The 20,064-nt window shown below is 39.4% G+C and overlaps 1 protein-coding gene across 3 annotated transcripts in view; it reads left to right on the top strand.

Moving 5' to 3' along the window:
* Positions 1 to 19,531, top strand: part of TNFAIP8 (TNF alpha induced protein 8) — a 123,302-nt gene extending 103,771 nt beyond the window's left edge. For all 3 annotated transcript variants that reach the window (XM_082835292.1, XM_082835291.1, XM_082835290.1), the window contains exon 2: positions 17,886 to 19,531. In XM_082835292.1, coding sequence (XP_082691418.1) covers positions 17,886 to 18,451 — 566 coding nt within the window. In that variant the 3' untranslated portion in view covers positions 18,452 to 19,531. The remainder of the gene's footprint in view (positions 1 to 17,885) is intronic.
* The last annotated feature ends 533 nt before the right edge of the window (positions 19,532 to 20,064 follow it).

Raw genomic sequence — 20,064 nt, 5'->3', positions numbered from 1 at the left:
TTGTATTCAGTGCTTTATAAAATCCTTAAATTTAAGAAAGCAAAGGTATGCAGTTATTTATCCCTGTGTCTTTCACCATATTGGGCACTTTATCTGTTAGGACATGTTTTAGTTCATTTAGAAACTGGTTTGCAGTTTTTTAAAGTCACTTCAAAACTCTCCTCGCTGGGGATGTCAAGACAGGCATATGCCACGAATCTGACCAGGTGTAAGTTAATGCCAGTAGCTTTCACCAGAGAAGATTATGTAGTATGGAAGACCTGTCTCTGTCCTTGAGGGCCTTTCAGTCCGGAGAAGATGTCAGACATGTACACGAGGAAGTACATACAAGGGGGATGCCACATCTGGGTTAGAGAGGTTCAGGAAGGGCTATCCGTGGCCGAGACCTCTGAGGCACAACTGTTGAGACGAATGCACTGGCAGGAAGCTTTGGACAGGATTTCCCAAAATGTGGTGGCTGTACCGTTGGTGGCGGTACGGTAAATGATTTTAGGAGGCCCCAGGCACCGCGTAAGATCATCTTCAGTAACTTTACAAGACGATTAGTCCCTTTCAGCTCCCTTGGAATCCTTTACATCATTCCCAGAGAATGCCTTTTTGGGGCTGTGTGACCTTTGCCACCTTATTCACACTGACTCACCCCTTTTGTGCCACGCAGTTAGACATGGGGCTCATGGCCTTTGGCAGACAGCGATATCTAGCTAGAAATGAACAGTGATGGGGGTTTTTTTCCTCATTGAAATAATTTTTATGATTTAACAAAATTTTTTTTGATTTAACAAATTTTTAATGATTTGTATGGTTATGGTATATTTAGGGGAGGAGTAGCAGTTTCCATTCACATTGTGTATATGGTTCCTTTGATAAATAAATTTTTTTTCAGTAACAAGTAACCAGAGGGAAATAAAATACAGACAGTAAGTAGAAAACAAAGGCAAGTATTTGCAGCAACACAGATGGACTTTATGCTAAGTGAAATAAGTCAGGCAGAGAAAGACAAATACTGTATGTTATCAGTTATATGTGGAATCTAAAAAATACAATAAACTGGGCTTCCCTGGTGGCGCAGTGGTTGAGAGTCTGCCTGCCGATGCAGGGGACACGGGTTCGTGTCCCGGTCCGGGAAGATCCCACATGCTGCGGAGCGTCTAGGCCCGTGAGCCATGGCCGCTGAGCCTGCGCGTCCAGAGCCTGTGCTCCGCAACGGGAGAGGCCGCAACAGTGAGAGGCCCGCGTAACGCAAAAAAAAAAAAAAAAAAAAAGCAAAGGCAAGTTGTGACAGTGGTGCTCAAAGGATGAGGGTTTAGAGTGCTGCTCAGGTACACACAGGATGGCTTTTTCAGTGAAGAGAGAGATTTCAGCAAATATGCTGGGGTGGAAAATGCAAGGCATTTGGAGGAGAAGGTGGTGGAAGCCTAGAGATGTGTTGACAAGTCAGAACTAGGAAGTCTTCTTGCTCAGCTTGATTGCCAGCTAGGGGAACAGAGGGCTGCGAGCGCTTTGGAATCACTGCCAGAGTCACACCCAGGTCTGAAAAGTGATTCAGAAGGATTTGAGTCCCTGAGCCTTTAAAGCAGGGGTGGCTAACTCACAGGTCTTGGCTCATTTCCTGGCCTCTGTGGGCGTGTGGCCAGGTGGTTAACTGGACAGGACCTGTTTCTTACTCCCTTGTACCCCCTGCCCCCAAATGTTACCAGAAGGTCAGATTTTTCTTGAGAAATGGGACCTGTGAATTTTTAGGTCAATGCTCCCAACTTTTACATGGTTTTTACTAATTAGAAAAACAAAATTAAAACATTATGAGGGCCCATTTTGGGGTTGATGAAGTGTTCTGGAATTAGATAGTGATGATTGTTGCCCATTGTGAATATAATAAAAATCACTGAGTTTTATCCTTTTGAGATGGTTACAATGGTGATTTTTTTTTTTTTTTTTTTTTTTTTTTTTGCGTTACGCGGGCCTCTCACTGTTGTGGCCTCTCCCGTTGCGGAGCACAGGCTCCGGACGCGCAGGCTCAGTGGCCATGGCTCACGGGCCTAGCCGCTCCGCGGCATGTGGGATCTTCCCGGACCGGGGCACAAATCTGTGTCCCCTGCATCGGCAGGCGGACTCTGAACCACTGCGCCACCAGGGAAGCCCTACAATGGTGATTTTCATGTGATATGAATTTTATCTCGGTTTTAAAAAGAAAAAAAAATTATGGGGGCCCAACCAAAATGTGTTGCCAGCCCAAAGTTTGTAAGCTCTGTTTTAAATGGAGGAATTACTCTTTGCTACTTTTGATAATCCCAAACCACCTTTCCCCAGGGAAGCCAGCGACCAGGAGTTAATGGGGGTCATATTGTAACCCTGCATTAACCTCTGGGCCTCTATTTTCCGCCTGTGGTCTCCATGGCTTCTTCCATCTCTAAAAGTAGGACTGGTGACAGAAATGGGGAGAGGTGGGATGGTGGCCTTAATTCTGGAGCACTGAGTGAGTGGGTGGAAAGACAAAACTACAGAAAGGTGGGCACTGCCAAAGTGTTTCAGAGAAGTGATTTATTTTGTTGTTATTTGGCAACTGGTGGTAAAATTGATTGGTTACGTTATTTGCCAAAGTTTATTTTACCCAAATATCTACTATTAGGGAAGTAATCCATCTCTAAGACAGCAAGTTAATGTACTTAGGGAAACGATTTTTAGTTCTTAAAAGAGATTGACTATAATGACCTTTTTTAGTTATTTTCTTTAATGGAAAAATGAGTTTAATATACCAAGTATGACTCAACATGAAAGAATTATGATTATTTTAACAAAACTGTTCGGCTTTATTATTTTTAATTCTAAATATAATTTGAAGTTAGCCAATTTCAATAAGGACAAAATAGAAAACTTAAGATTTTTATATTATAACCCTAACTTAATTTTCAACTTTTTATTTAACAAACTAGCAAAGAAAGATAGAGTTTATGCCTTTTAAAATTTCCAGTTTCTTATGAATATATCCTTAAAAAATGCCTTTTTTAATCTTAAAAAAGCAACATCTCTCTGAAAAACAGAATTATCTTATCTCTGCAGAGTGTGGGTTATTCAGTAATTTTTACCAGTTTCAAGTGTTATCAAAAGATGACTTTTTTTTTTTTTGGATGCCTATCTTAAGTTACGAATGGACTCATTTAGAATAAATTTTTTCCAAAGGATTATATTGCAATATTCGTTTCTTAGGTAAATTTGAGATATGATATTTGAGGTATGCTACCTAATTAAGTATTTGAGATATGCTACTTAATTAAAGTATTTGAGATATGATACCTAATTAAAATAATTCATTTATAGTTTCTTATGTCTTATAAAAAACCAGTACTCTTTTCTCACTCCTCCCCTGGCTTCCTGTTCCCCCAGAACAACCTGGGAATTTTTTTGACCCAGCAGATACATTTTAAAGATTAATTGAGCATTTATTGTGGCAAGGAATAAATAATAAATTATAACCAATCACAAAGATTTTACTTTCAGGGAAAATGGAAGCAAATAATTATGATGTAAAGCAGTTTGCAAAAAGAGTGAGAGAGAGGATAGAACGTTTCTGACAGGGTTAGTCAATAAAGCCTTCAAGGAAGATATATTTGGGAAGGATCATTGAGGAATGGATAGGATTTCACCCAAGATGGCTCCCCCTTGCTTCCTTCAAGTTTCTGCTCGAATGTCACCTTTCCAGAAAGGCCTTCCCTGACTAAAATAGCAGGGATAAAATAGCATAGTCTCCCCCTCACCCCCAGTCTCCTCACTACCCCGCCCCCCAGCAAAAACACACACACTCCCTTTACTTTTTTCTAGCCCCCTGCCACTATTTGACCTGTTTATACACATTTGTTTAATGTGTCTTAGGTTTTGTGTCTTAGGTTTCCCTCTACTAGAATCTGTGCTTCTTGAGAGCAGGCATTTTGGTGCTGGTAAAAAATGTGTTAAGTGAATGAATGAGTGACTGACTGGGAGAAGGCTTTTCTGCTAAAAGTCTGTTTACTGTGTAGCGCTCCAAACTGGTATGGAAAATCCAAGTTCAACTTCTCCCAGGATATTTAGAAATTTGGCAAATTCACCACCTCTCTGAGACTCAGCGAACACATTCTGTAGAAATTAGGGGGAGATTTTGATGCCTGTAACTAAATAACAAGTGTTATGAAAACAAATTATTATTACTCTTAACCTTCCTACCTTTTTACCCAGCAGACCTTCCGTAGACACTCACTGACCATACATAATTTAGGTTTAAATTATTTCTAAAATCCATGGGACTTGCACATGCCCTTCTGTTTCTGACATACAGGTACACTGCGGGGCAGAATTCTAATTCCAAAGAGCCCATAGGAGTTCCGTAGGTTGGCTCTGAAATGTAGTCCCATTTATTTCTTTAAGGAGAAGTCATCCACACAAATGGTTGCCGAGCCCGGGAGCTGAATGTAACTGGGTGGTGATGGCCAGGGAGGACCTGTGGTAAACCAGGCAGGGTGTTCTCCTTCTAAAGGCGGCAGCCACAACTTACCTCAAGACCACGGTTGCCGTGTGGGAATGTGGGCCCGTTTTGGTCAGGTCTTATGATTATTTAAAAAAAAAAAAAAAAAAAATCAAAAACACAGAGTTTGAGGTTAAATTTTTTAAAACGTGGACCACTAACTCTAAGATGAATACAACACTGTACAGGCCAAACAACGGGGTGTCCAGGTTACAACCTCTACAAGGCATCCTGATCTAAATAAAACAATGGAGGATACCTGAGCATTAAGAGCAGGGAGAAAAGGTTAGAAAGAGGGGTAGAAACCACTTTACAGAGAACCTGAGTGCCACACTGGAGGTAGCCAGCTGTAAGCACACTGGGTTTTCTTTTTTCAAGGTTATCTCCTGGAGTTTTAGAGCTTCAGTGTATCTTGATACTTGGAATGAGATAGTTCACTTTAAGGCCCAGCAGATCGCATCTTACCATTTGCTTACCTTTAATGGGATCTGGCCTCTTAGGGCTTGACATGGCTATAAAATGCTGGACCAGCTTAACCTTTTCATACAGTTATTGCGGAAAGGTTTTGTCAAGAATGTGGGGAGGCTATGCCAGGATGCATATTTGACAGATGCCCAAGCTGAGGCCAAGAAGTCACTGCTCCTAAAATACTCAAACAGATGGCTTTGGGATATTTTCATGAAAAATTCCAGAACATTTGCTGTAGGGATTGAGTTAGCTAAATATGGTCACTTCGCCAAACAAAAGTGGCTGGTCATTCTGTATGTTCTGGCAAAGGACAGGGGAGAAAAGCGGTAGACAAAAAAAAGAAAAGAAAATGCATATTGTCCACGGAGGATAAGTAAATTTATTTGTTAAGCTCTAGATATATGAAATTGAATTGATTTCCTGACACATCTTCATGAATTGCCGGAGAAGATAGTGATAGGTTCCATGGAAGCAGATTAGAGCAGTGGGGTTTGTTTCACTCCATGGTAGCTGGAGGGCAGGTGTTATGCACTTTGAAGAATAGAGAGATGAATAGAGTGGTACCTTAGTTGTCAAGGATTATAATCAAGTAAGATAAGATAGGAATTTAATTCTCCCACGAGGCAGAAAATACATTAGAAGAGGGAACACTTTAGTCTTTTCTTTGGATTTGGGAGATTACTTCCCCGCTGGATTTGGAAAACCTTCTTGGAAGTGGTGGTGTTTAAACTGAGCCTTAAAGGACGAGCAGGACTTTTTCAGGAGTGGAGCAGGGTGGACACATAATTTTTATTTTCTTTATTTTTTTTTCTCTCCTCTGATGTGTAAGACCCATCCTCCTTATTTTTTGGTTCAAGGAGTTGCTTTATCTTGGGGAGCAGATAAGCTCTAAAAAGTGGGATTATGCTGCTGGCTCAGGAACATCACAGCATTTGATAGAAAATTCACTTTTCTTACAGAGCAGCCATGCACCATAGTTGGCTGCCATGTACCTCGTCTCTGCCCCTCATTCAGTGCCCTTGGACAAGTCCCTTGACTGCTAAGCGTCAGTTCTCTCATCTGCTTCTTCAGGGTTAAATAATAATAAGAGGATGAAACCAGAACAAACCCTTTCATAAACACATGGAAGTGTTATAGCGCAAATATTTTGCATACTGTGGAGTGCCATGCAAATGTCAGCTCTAATTTGACTGTCTGCTTGTCTTTGTTATAGGGCCAGGAGACCAGACAGGGTGTGTTGACCATCGATGCCAGTTTTAGGGGCTGGTTCGATAATTAAACTGCACTCCAGTGTGTTGGCTTTTAAAGTCTGTTACTGGTTTTCGAAGCCCGGCGTGAATATAAATATTCATCCGGAGCCAGGGCCTCTGGCAGGATGCGAGAACTTAGGGAGTGGAAAAGTGTAGAAAATCGTGGAGCTTGTTTAGAGGATTTTCCTCCACAATCTGGTGGAAGCTTGAATTATATCAACAATGGAAAGGCTTCATGTCCTCAAGAAAATATGTAAATAAACCCAGCTTAATTGAAAAGTCTTCAAGAAAAATATATGGTATCCTAATCCAATGTAATAAATAAGGAAGGGTTCATTTAATTTAAAAAGAAAAAGAATAGTTCACTAAAGTCAGTTTGGTATAAACACATGTAGGATATTTTTATTTAATTTCAAACGCATATGAAGCTTAGTGATAGAATTATTAGGCCCTGTTCAAATTTTGGTTAAAGTATCATTTAAAGAGACTAACTTTTCTATTCTCTTTGAGGCTTTAATATAATAAGCTGTATTCTGAGAACATTTTCTCTGCATTCTGTGCACAAGCTCACGTCTAGTTTTGGGTGAAAAAAAAATCGAGTGGGGAGTTACATCTGTTCATAGGCTACTTAGAGCATGTCTTCATGGCCAAAGTGTGTCTATTGGAAAATTGTAAAGTGCAGCGTTGTAGGAGTACACCTCAGAGTAGGGGTCCTCCAACTTTACTCTCCCTCAGAACCATCCATCAGGGTGCTTCTTCCAAATGCAGCTTCTTAGACTGCAGTCCTGAGGATTCTGATTCAGTGGGTCTGACAATCTGCATTTCGAAGAAAGCTCCAGGCCCTTCTGATGCACGTGGGCCTTGCCACGGAGAATGCTGCCCGAGTACCTGCTGTATCTGTCCTCTCCCTGCCAGTGCTTTCTCGCAAACTGAGTACCTCTGTAGCAAGTTTTCCTGGGCCTCGACAACAAGCTATACATAGTTTGTGTTTAAAGTTTCTCTAAAATCCATAGGACCCACATGCATCCTTGGGTTTCTAACATATAGATAGGTACGCTGCCGGGCAGAATTTTTAATCCCTAACTCGCCTGTAGGAATTCTGTAGGTCAGCTCTGGAATGCAGTCACATTTATTTCTGTAAAGCAGAGTCTTCTTTTTCTTTTAAGGCAACCTCCTGGGTCAGTCTCCACTTGTGAAACCTTCTGCAAACCTAGTTTCCCTCCATCACCCCTTTGAGCAAAATTATCATCCCCTCTCTTTGCTACCGTCACTTTTAGGTTTCTGCCAAGCTGTGTGCTCATCTGCCCCGCACCCCAATGCCACATTAAACTGAGTGTCCGGAGGGAACTGGAGAGAAAGGATCGGTCGTTTATCTCTGAAACCACAACATTATAAACACTCAGAAGTTTTGTTGAATGATTCGTGTCTTCAGGTTAATGTCCTCTCTTCTTTCCTCACTCCTGTTTCACAAGTCATGATCACAAGACTCGATCATCCCATGCCAGCCGATCTTCTACAATATCTACCTTAAGAATCAGGATGACAACATTAACGACAACAGTAATAATAGTTCATGTTAACTGACGCAATTTTTAAATATCTGGCACTACCCTAAGCACTTTATATGGATTATTCTCATTTAATCTTCATAACAACCTCATTTGCATATGGGGATACTGAGGCACAGAGAGGTTAGGTAATTAGCCCCCGGGACACGGGCACTCAGTGGCAGAACCAGGCTTCTGACCCAGACGGTGTGCCTCTGGAGCCCACGTTCACAGTCACCACATTACCTGGCTTTGCCTGACTCTCTTTGCACAAGACAATTGTGAATCCGTTCCAGAGGGTTAGCAAGAACTCAAGTCAGTTTGTCAGCCAATAATTTTCACTGACCTTATCCTACAGATTTGTTAATGGGTCGTCTGAGAAGTTAGGTTGGAAAACTTGGGTAGGTAAAGTTAAAATGTTACTTTACTGCAGTAATCCTCAAGACCTCTAATATTATTAGTACATTTTTTGCAACTCAAATGGGACCTTTGTATACACCCTTTCCCAAATGTATTTAGCTCGAGGGAATCACCCCTGCCACCCCCTACTTAAGACTCTTAACTTCTTGAAGCATTAGGTTTTTGTTGTTTTTAACATAATTCGGAATAAAAGCTGGCTAGTGCTCTTGTGGGGTTCCCAAGAAATTTCTCAGGTCCTAAATATTTGGGTAACCCTGACTTTTGACCCTTTCTTATTTAGTCTTGAGTGTTTTTAGTGCCTGAGTAGTTAAGTAGTCTTTAGTGACCACTTACATTTACCTGCTGGAACAATCACAGATTTGTTGTCGTAGTGTAACTACTAATAGCGCCCTTTTCGAAGGGACCCCATTTGGACGATAAACTCTGCACAATTGCTCTAATCATAACTTCACCCTCCCCCAATTAAATAAAGACCTCTGTTTCATACTTACTACCTTCTCATCACTCACTGAAGGACTCTTATTGCTACCACATGTATGGGAACAAAGGTAATAGCCATGTGCCTCTGGCATCTCACCATTTTATGTCAGAGTCGTGCAAGGAATTATAGAATTCCATAAACTGGAATTACCCAGTTTATAGTCTCTCATCACTCAAAAGTAGCATTTCTTAAGAATTGCAGGCCTTTAAGACTTCTTCACCTTGCTCAGAATCTATCTGTTCATATATATGCTTATCTATGCAGAAGAGACAGCAAATCTGAAAGGATACCAAAAGTCTAAAAATAGTTGTTACCTCTGGGCAGCAGTGGTTGACATCAGTACTGTGTAGTGGTGGCAAAGCTGAGAGAGACTTCTCACTTTAAATATTTACACTCCGGCTTTTGAGTAACGTAAGCATATTATTCTTCTTAATTATATTTTTCAATGTTTTAAAACTATTCTGAGTTTTCCCTGGAAATACAGGCTATTTCAAGCCCAGCTGGGTTGATCTACCTTATGGAATCCACGTCTTTCCTCCAAGGGAGACCTGCTCTCTTTTTTTTTTCTTTTATTGCACTTCACTTAGTCAAATATTATTAGGTCTTCTCATACTTCAAGAGAGAGCTTTTTTATGCTTGTGTGTTGTAACATAATTCTTGAGAGAATAGCTTGGAATTGGACATATCTAGGATCAAGTTCCTCTCTTCCACTTACTGACTGTATGGCCTTGAGAGAGCAACTTAATTTCTCTGGGCCTCCGTTACTGTATCTGTAAATGGGGATAATGACAACCTCCCTCTTGGGATTGTTGTGAAATTTCAATAAGATAATGCATATTCTAGGCAGTTCTGGGGATAATGTAGTATAAGTTCAAAATATGGTGGCTAGCCAGTGGGTTCTTATGACTGTAAACCTCTCACTCTGAGTAGCCACAAAATTCATTTCTATTCCTGTAACCTCTTTTCTAATAATTTACAAGACTGACATTCCGTGGGATCCAACCATACCACTTCATATAAATATCATCAAACTTTCTTCCAATCGTGGTATTAGTGCACCTAGAGGCAGCAGGGATATCTTGTCAGAGTTTATGCCTTTCAGAAAGCAGTCAAGGAGTCAACATGATTCCTGGAGCAAATTAACCAAAAAAAAGAAAAAAAGCAGAGATGGAGTCTAATATGACGTTAAAGGTGTTGAAACTTAGGAAATGACATTTTCAATTTCAAAATCATCACAAAAGTAAGCCACAGGAATGAAAGACACACAGTTGAACCCAAAATCGTGATGAAAAGATTCTAGAATTCAAGCAACAAAAACAGCCCAAGGTCACACGGGGAAAAGCCTTCATAGTGTTTTCTTTAGGACATAATTCCTCTTGTCTACAAATTTGGAAAATAGAAGATATAAAGAGAAACGAGTAGAAAGAATACAGTGTGTGTAAATATTGGATTTGAATTCCTGCTTCTCTATCTCAAGTGTATTCAATAAGGGAGCAAAACTCAGTGTGCATTTGTGGTCTGTCGTCATGAGCCCAGCACGCTGCTGGGGGTTTTCTGATTTGTAACTCAGTAACTCTCTCACTTAAGCCATACCACCTTGAAATGATGCCCTACTTAGCAGATGAGAAAACAGATTCAAAGAAATTAAATTGCACCCAAATCTACAACCCAGGACTCTCGACCTTGATCTTTTGTTTCCGTCCATGCTGTTCTTACTTGGCAGGAAGCCCTGCCTTTGGGTCTCTAGTTCTCTGGGAAGCTTTGGGAAGTCTGGGGGAGAAGCTAGGACTTTATGGAGTAATCTTGTTGGCCTCCGTGGACTTTCACTTTGGCTTTATATGTGGCCCACTTCCTTTACATTGTTTCCTCTCTTGCACAGCTTTGTATGGACGCTGATACTGTTTGTCTTTTTGTGGGGTGCTTCAATTCTGTTCTCCTGGGGCCAGTTTTCTCTAGACAAAATACACTTGTGTTACCTATCACAGTCCTTGTGGTACTGAATCTATTGCTAACAACAGATTCAACACCTAAGAAAAAGAGAAATTCCCCGATAAAGGAAATTTTAATATATTTTAGTTTTTTTAATGTCATCACGGAAAGGATCTATAACTCGTTATTCACTAAACCGTGTGAGGTCTTTGTTTTCACACAACCGTCTGGCATTTTGCATTTCTAAGCTCCATGTTACTTCCGGAAGGGGTTGATTAATTTTCACCAAATGTCATTCAGTACCAGAGAACCTCAGAAGGTATTTGAAGTTTAATTTGTTGACTTCTTTAAACAAACCTGTGGAGAAAGCTGTTCAGTGATGGGTATTCTGTGAGATCCTCCTCTGTGCTCCATGTCCATTTATCTTTGCAACCACTCCAAGAGGTGGGGATCATTAGTCCCATCTTGTAGATGGGGAAACTGAGTCTCAGTAATATGCCTGAGCAGTATGGCAGTTCATGGAACCATCAGCTACGGAATATTGGACTTTTATAAGTACACTCTTCTTTTCTAGGACCCTGGGGAAATTAGTTGCTGCAGGAAACATGTACTAGTTCTCACTAAAGTGTTATATAGACTGCAGTTTTGTTTTGTTTTGTTTTGTTTTACTTTATATGGTTTTGATGAAAAAAATCGTAATATGTGTTAAAGGGTATGTTTTTAAGAAGATCAACTCATGAGTCTCAAAAATACAAAAGGGACATGCCGAAGATTTTACTTAACTCGTTAACTAATGAGGAACAGTAAGCTCTTATAATTGTTTCAAAGGAGAATGCCAAGTGTAACACAGGCAGACAAGAGAGGGAGCAATTGCACCTTCACTAGACAGAATTTATTTGTATCTGTGGAAAAGAGCCATTTGCACTACCAGATTTACTTAGAGTTGTGAAATAGCTACATAAAGAACAAGGAAAGGAGGCTGCAAGGGGGTGCTTTATAATTCCCAGTACTCCATTGAAAACCATCCAGTGATTTTTTTTTTTCTTTTTCAGCCCTTTTTTTTTTTTTTTGCGGTACGCGGGCCTCTCACTGCTGTGGCCTCTCCCGTCGCGGAGCACAGGCTCCGGACGCGCAGGCCCAGCGGCCATGGCCCATGGGCCCAGCCGCTCCACGGCACGCGGGATCCTCCCAGACCGCGGCACGAACCCGCGTCCCCCGCATCGGCAGGCGGACCCCCAACCACTGCGCCACCAGGGAAGCCCTCTTTTTCAGCCCTTTTTAAAGTCACCACCTTCCCTGACATTTGTCTTCTTTAATATGTTGACTTTTTAAATGAGCATGTACTTTTCTGAAGGTGGTAGGAGACACAGAGTGAATGACTTAGCTTGTCCCTGTGATGAGGCATACCATTGGTTTTCAACCACTTGGGGTCAGGAAAATGCATACACACCCAAATTTGCATTCGCCATCAGGTTAAGGACCTTAGATGTATTGACTTTTCTCAAGACTATGTTCTTTTGTGTTAGAGTCTCCATCTGTGACCTAAGGGTGATTGGGGGTTAAGGGTCCCGGCACTTGTCTTTTTCTCTCTGGATAAGATTGCCTCCAGCTTGCTGCCATGGTCATTTCTTCTGGTTCTTCCAGAGTCAGCCCCTCTCATAGTTTGAATCTCTGCTGCTTCTGCTGATATGGCCCTCTCCCACCCCTCACTCTCTTTTTCTTTCTTTTTTCTTTTTGGTTTTTTGTTTCTTCTCTATCCTGTTGAATGTCCCACTTTGGAATTTTTGAGTGTGGAGGCTAGTGTCACACATATATCAGCAGTGTCCCAACAATTCCTTGCTTTTCTCCTGGAGCACTACCAAATCCCAATGTAGGGGGGGGTCAACTCTTAGCTGTTTAACTTCTTGTGACAGTGTTTACTGTTGGTTATGGCTCCATTCTTATCCCCAAAGCTGTCTTTTTACTGAGCCCCATTTAGATTTGGAGTAATTCAAATGCAAGAGAGCTAAGGTTTTATATATTTGTTTAAAGAACTTTTACTAACAGACCAAAACAGCCAGTCGTGCTCTTCAAATTGTTTTCTTTTCCATCCTTCCTACTACTGGGCCCACTGGATCAAATTTTAACTAGGCAAGAATTAGCAATGACATATATGTGCATCTGTAGTCACCGTTTAAAAGTTCCAAGTATAACAAATTTGATGGGTGAAAAATTATGTATTTGATGGTGAGGTTGTAAAGAAAGTGACTTGAGTACTTCACTATATTAGCATTTTCTTAACTGGGGTAATATTATGGGTAATTCTTGTTAATTTCAGAGAACTATAGTTTTTCACTAATTAATGTCATGAAAAGGTTTTGGGGTTTTTCCCCCTGTTCTAAGCACTTTTTTTCTTTTATACAGGGTCATTATAACTTTGACATCAGTGTTTATCTCCAGATTTATAATTGTTGATGCTAAAAGCAGGATTCCCTAAATATCAGTTTGCCTTACAGCAAACGTTGCTGAAACGGACTGTTTGATTAAGCCAAGAAAGGCGATGTACAGACGTAGAGGAGGGGCAGTGAGATAAGTAGATGTCAAATAACATTCACACATATTTCTGAAAACAGTCTTAAATGGTTTTGATGTAGTGGTAATCCTTTGTATGTTTTTGATATAAGGTATCATTTTTCGTTAGTCAACAGCGTACATGTATATTTTTAAACACAAGTGAATCAGTACTTCCAGCACTTTCTTCTTTGAGAACATCTCCTATTCATACATATTAGTTGCTTCCTGGGCATACCTTTGGTTATGTGTTTTTCATCATAGATCCAGACAGAGGGAGAGGTGGGCCTGTGTTTAATCTTCCACTGTAGCTCAAGTCAGAACCGGTGTACCCTGCTTTTATGCTAAATATTTATATTACTGTCCTTTGATGTTTTCTCGTTGTACATAATAAATCTTTCCTCTTTATTTTTTTTACATTTGCATTTTTTAAATTATAGTTAATTTACAGTGTTGTGTTAGCTTCAAGTGTACAGTACAATGATTCAGTTATATATATATATATGTCAGATTATTTTCCATTATAGGTTGTTATAAGACATTGAATATAGTTCCCTGTGCTATACAGTAGGTCCTTGTTGTTTATCTCTTTTATACATAGTAGTGTGTATATGTTAATCCCAAACTCCTAATTTATCTCCCCACCCCATCCCCTCTGGTAACCATAAGTTTATTTTCTATGTCTGAGTCTATTTCTGTTTTATAAATAAATTCATTTATATCATTTTTTTTAGATTCCACATATAAGTGATATCTTATGATATTCATCTTTCTCTGTCTGACTTCACTTAGTATGATAATCTCTAGGTCCACCCATGTTGCTGCAAATGGCAGTGTTTCATTATTTTTATGGTTGAGTAATATTCCATTGTGTACATATACCACATCTTCTCTATCCATTCATCTGTCAATGGACACTTGGATTGCTAAATCTTTCCTCTTTAAAAGAACTGATTTATGACAGTAAGAGAAACCACACTCTGAGGTACACTTCAAAGGAAGAAAACCACATATTTAACCAGGTAAAGCAAATATCTGTTTCTCTAGCTTTTAAAACAAACAAACAAACACCCACATATGTATTTAGAACTCTCATTTTGCAGGTCAGCATGTTTTCACAGAGAAGTATTTAAGTATAGTGAAGAGAGGGGGGCAGTTGACTCCTGCTTCTGTCAGAAGTGCCGTGTACCAGGCACCCTTGTAGGTCCAGGGGACGACACAGTGAGTAAGATTTACAACTTCTGCTCTCAAAGTGCTTACATTCTATTAAAGGAAGGCAGACAATGAAAATGTAAGCAAATGATGAGGATTTCAGGAACAAGGAAGTGCAATGGTTAGCAAAGAATTTAAGTGAAGCATCATTTTCTAATTTCCATTTTTAAAAACCCTGGCTACTACATTGGAAGCAATTGGAAAGGGGCTTGGACTGGGCTGTTGTCCATGGAGATGGAGGGAATTGGATAGAATTTAGAGAATTGGAGGAAGGTAGATGGAAAGAACTTGGTAATGGACTGGGTAAGGGAGGGGATGGTATAGTGGACGACTCCCAGGTCTCTGACTTGAGCACAAGGATGGAAGGGATGCTATTAATTAAGATAGTAAAGAATGGAGGAGGAGCCCTTTGGGGGCAGGAGGGAATCGAGGATTCAGTTTTGGACATGGTATATTTGCGATGCCTGCAAAATAGCCAAGGAAAAGAAAAACCTTGAGTGCATTTGCAAAATGAGTCCGGAAAGGAGGTCAAGGCTGAGTTATAACTGTGGGAGTCATTGGCACATGGGTGATATCTGAAGCCATGGAAGTGGTTGAGATCACACAGGGGTGAGGACTGTGAAGGAGAAAAACTTGGTCCAGGACTAGCTGTGAGATACACCAGACATTTAATCGATCTAGTGGAGGATGTGGAACTGACAAACAAGCCTGAGCAGGAATGGCCAAAGGCAGTTAATTTGCAAGAAAAAAATAATCATATTTCATGATCACAGACCACACAGTCCTGGCCAGCAGCTCTCAGCCACAGCTCCCAGTTGGCTCTGAAAAAGCCTTCACTAATGCTAGGAAAGAAATCTACTGCATGCATGTCTTCCCTGAGGAGGGGGAGAACGAGTTTCATCCTCATTTTCAAAGATGACTGTACTGGATATAATCCAAAGGATAAAATGAAAGTATGAACTGTTGCTGTGTTTCTAGAACAGGGTTTGAAGTTCCTTTGAAACAAACGTGAAAGACTCAGAGGTCAACTTCTCTGTCCTGGTTTAGTTTGGGTTCCTAGTAAATGGAGAATGATCTTGCTTAGTTGGCAGCCACCTTTCTCTTGCGAGAAGTTAAAGCGCTACACCATAGAGTTATTTTGTCTTTATGCTTGCAATTACATGGGAATTTTAGATTTAATAAGAAAACTAGTTTAAAAGACATACAAACTTCCAAGTCCAGCCTTGGAAAAAGGAGCACAGGGGAATCTTTCGAACCCATCTCCCTCTGGTTTCGATTATTTCACAATGTACGGTATCGCCATTTAATAGGCATTGCAGTAAATCCCAGATGGGATGTTTGTAGACGGTGCCACACTCTAATCCATTAAAAACAATAAACTTTCAACTTTATATAAAATAAATTCCTGAAATCCTAGTTGGTTACTGTGTATCTGAAAATTTGGGGGTATCCCTTCCTATATAAATAAGGTTTATTATTTGTAGAGGTCTGTGTCTTAAGTTGAGTCATGGAAGATGGTCCCTAGTCTTAATATGGTAATATTAATATTAAATAACTACACATGTGCCGTTCATTTTGACATAAATTCTTTCGTGTAAAGCCATACACTCTTGCAAACTATTGAAGAGTAGGAATAGAAATGGACTGCTGCTTAAATGATGAAAGTATTAAAAAGCTTGGAAACTTTCTTTGTCAAGTTGGCTATTTCTCGTGCTCTTTCACTTTCCTTTTCTTTCTCAAAATCAATTTCAGTTCTTCTGCAGTTTCAGTTCATGTTCCACAAGTTTAAATATCAACATTTGTGAGGGCACCATTTCTAGTTCGATCAAGATTTTCTTGCAGGGTGTATGGCCGTGTACAGTTCTGAATGACATCCTGGTCATTAAGAATCACTTGGCGGCTACCTGTACTATATACCATGAGCTACTTTGGCCCAAATTTCACATCTGACATGGCAGTTCCACATTGAGGGAGTTAATCTCTTATGTACCTTCCCAGCCTGGATTTGGGAGTGGCTACCTTTTTGTTTTCTAATGTTGCCAACCTGTCCAAACTAGAAATAATTTCATAATTATTTCTAATAATATCAATGATGCCCTGACTCATTCCTACATATCTGTATTTTTAAGCCTTTCATCTTTCATTACTGAATGACTGCTTTCCAACACCCAGGCACCTAGGAGAAGAGGGAGGAAGCACAGTTGTAGTGAAGCAGTATACGCAGAGTGGGAGAGGATTTTGGAGAAAAACTAAACTTGGTTTAGGGAATGAACATTTATTGAGCATCTTCACTGACTGGCTGTAAGTTAAGAGCATCACGTAGGGTCTCATTAATATTTAATATATACAGCTCTTATTTTTTGTGTCTTAAATCTCTAATTAAATTATGATAATTTAATCAGTGAGTTCAAAAGTGAACTCTAAGCATCTGCTTTTTCAGAGTATGTTCATGTGGCACGTTTCATTTGTTCATACAGTAGGGTTTTTTTCTCAAATCGTAGAAAAATTTAAAGGTCACAATGGCCATTCATTAGAAATAGCAAGTGACAATAAGCTCTCCAAGGAATATTTCTTTCCAACACTCAGCTTTGGGGAGTTGAAATTCAGGGTGGTTAGGTTGATCAAACTGGTAAATGCTGACCAATGTCTTGGGAAATTTGACTTTTTGCAAATTTTGGACTATAAAGCAGGGCTTTCCTTTTGATTAGTTTCCATGAATTTGTCAATTTACTCAATATCACGGCTTTGTCATTTATTCCTCTTACATTTAAATGGGTTTCTATAAATCATTCTTGGTTACTGTTGCTCAGAGAACTATTGTAGAGTTGATTTTATATTCCTTATATAATTCTTATAAAATTAAAACTAGGGAAAAATGACATAAAAACTTACTGCCTCTTGAGACATACTATCTTTATAATCAGAGCCCTTTAACTCGTTTTTTGTTTTTTTTTAACTTGTTTTTTTTTAATTTTAGCATTTTTAAAAATTTTATTGGAGTATAGTTGATTTACAGTGTTGTATTAGTTCCAGGTGTGCAGCAAAGTGACTCAGTTATACATAGACATGTTATTAATTCCTTTTCAGATTTTTTTCCCATATTATTATGGAATACTGAGTAGAGTTCCCTGTGCTATACAGTAGGTCCTTGTTGGTTATCTATTTTATATATAGTGGGGTGTATATGTTAATCCCAAGCTCCTGATTTATCCCTCCCCCACCCCCACCCCCAGAGCCCTTAAACTTCTAAACAATGTATTGGCTACAAAGCAGAAGGTGTAAAACACTTGAATTGCCAAAAAACCTTAAAGATTATGCACAACCACCCATTAATTTCACCAATGAGAACCTAATTCCCCAAAATGTAGGAAAATTATTTTAGTTCTTTTCTGAACAGAAACTAATGTCAGTAGATGGGAGGCAAACCGTAGAGTGGGAAAATGGGAAGGAAAATACTCCTTCCAATGAGATTTTTAATTTGCTTCTCTTGCTGATATTTACTGAATTTTTATCCTCCTCCTCCCCTTTGTTTTTAGTGGCCACAGATGTCTTTAATTCCAAAAACCTGGCCGTTCAGGCACAAAAGAAGATCTTGGGTAAAATGGCGTCCAAATCCGTCGCTACCACCTTAATCGATGACACGAGCAGCGAAGTGCTGGATGAGCTCTACAGGGTGACCAAGGAGTACACCCAGAACAAGAAGGAGGCAGAGAAGATCATCAAAAACCTCATCAAAACAGTCATCAAGCTGGCCATTCTTTACAGGAATAATCAGTTTAACCAAGATGAGCTAGCACTGATGGAGAAATTCAAGAAGAAAGTTCATCAACTTGCTATGACCGTGGTCAGTTTCCATCAGGTGGATTTCACCTTTGACCGGAATGTGTTATCCAGGCTGTTAAATGAGTGTAGAGAGATGCTCCACCAGGTCATCCAGCGTCACCTCACCGCCAAGTCACATGGACGGGTTAATAATGTCTTTGATCATTTTTCAGATTGTGATTTCTTGGCTGCCTTGTATAATCCCTTCGGAAGTTTTAAACCCCACTTACAAAAACTGTGTGATGGCATCAACAAAATGTTAGATGAAGAGAACATATGAGCATGTGAGTTGAGATTGTGACTGCTCGTGATTTATTTGAAGATGGAGCACTGCTGATTTATGAAGAAAAAAAATAATGTTTTAAAGATTACACATATTTCAGAAAGACTTTGCCCAATTCAGTTGTCAGACATTAATGCTAATGTTTTATGAGGCTTGTTTTATTTGAAGCAAAGCATATTGCCAAATATTCTGGTAAAAAGCTTCCCAGCAGTTAGCAGATCACGGGAAGATGTATGGTTGCGTGATGCAAATATAGAGTTATATAAAGAAAGATACGTGTGGCTCCAAACCTCAAGACATCTTTTTTAGGGCAGTTGTTATGTTGGTGGCACATTGGATATTTCTGTCATGTACAGAATTGTGTATTTTGATTCACCTTTATTCCTTACTATGTATGTGTACCTCTTTTAAAAAGCCAAGAGCTCTCTCTTACTGTCATTTCTCCTTTTGAAACAATTCCATTTTCACGTTTACCTTTTGTTAAAAAATCTTTTGATAAAGACTTTGTCACTGACATTCAAGAATTCCGTCTTAATTAAGAATTAAGATTCAAGAATTAAGTCAGTCAAATTGAACCTTCAGAAAAATAGAAAATTGCTTCTCTGAAATCAATATTGTAGAAACCAATTGTATTTGACATTATGAATAATGTCTAACATAAGACTATGCTTCTGGAATCGAGTCCTGTTTTTCAGTACCAACAGTAATACTTCCCAAAACATGAAAATTCCCCAAAATGGCATACCATTGCCTTGAAATGCTTGCTGAGGGCTTAACTTACGTCATCTTGAAAATGTGCTGATGGAATCTCCATTTTTCATACCTGTTTTAAATGTAAGAGACAAAGAGGAAATCTAGATCATTCCCGATATTGGGACAATAAAAAGTAAGTGGTTTTAAGAATGATAAAACAATCTTTACCTTAGAGACGAGCCCATCAGAATAATTTAATTTAGGGGGATGAAAGGCAAAAGGGAAGACAGGATATTGCCAGAAGAACATGGGAATGAAAATGAATGCATTTCAATGTTTAGTAAGGTTTGATAGGTAAATAAAGAATGTCACTTTTTTATTTAACTGATAAGGTTTTTGCTATTTTGTTATTTGCTATTTTGATGAGTAAACCAAAGAATATTTGCATTCCAAGCAGTTTGTGTGTTGTTTCTATATAATTTTATGTGTGAATGATAAAGTAAGCATTTGCTTATTTTGTAAAAAAAAAGAAAAAAAAAAAAGAAACCTGCTGGCCAACTATATCACCTAGGAAATAACAGACTCAGTCACCAGTGTTAAATGTTTGCAATGTCACTCTGTCTGTGATTTAGTGTACTCTTTTGCCTTGAATTTGCCTGCCTCCCAGAATACTGATGTTAAAATAATAGCTCACCAGGAAAGGCCCTACAACTAAATATTCCAGAGGTTGAGATCTTCTTTAACCCACTACAGCCTAAAGGAGGTGGTAACTTTCTCTGGGACCCTCATGTGCTTATCTGAGTCAAGCAGCAGAGGCAAAGAGTATCTCCCTGTTTGATATTAAATCCTGACACCAAGACTTGAACTGAAATTACTATCCTCACTTCCCAGGGCCAGTAGGTGACCACTATAAGTTA

This window comes from Leucopleurus acutus, assembly GCF_964270905.1.
Source record: "Leucopleurus acutus genome assembly, chromosome: 3".
Lineage (NCBI taxonomy): Eukaryota > Metazoa > Chordata > Mammalia > Artiodactyla > Delphinidae > Leucopleurus > Leucopleurus acutus.
The sequence above is the reverse complement of the archived record's forward strand: the minus strand, read 5'-3'. Positions and strand labels throughout refer to the sequence as shown.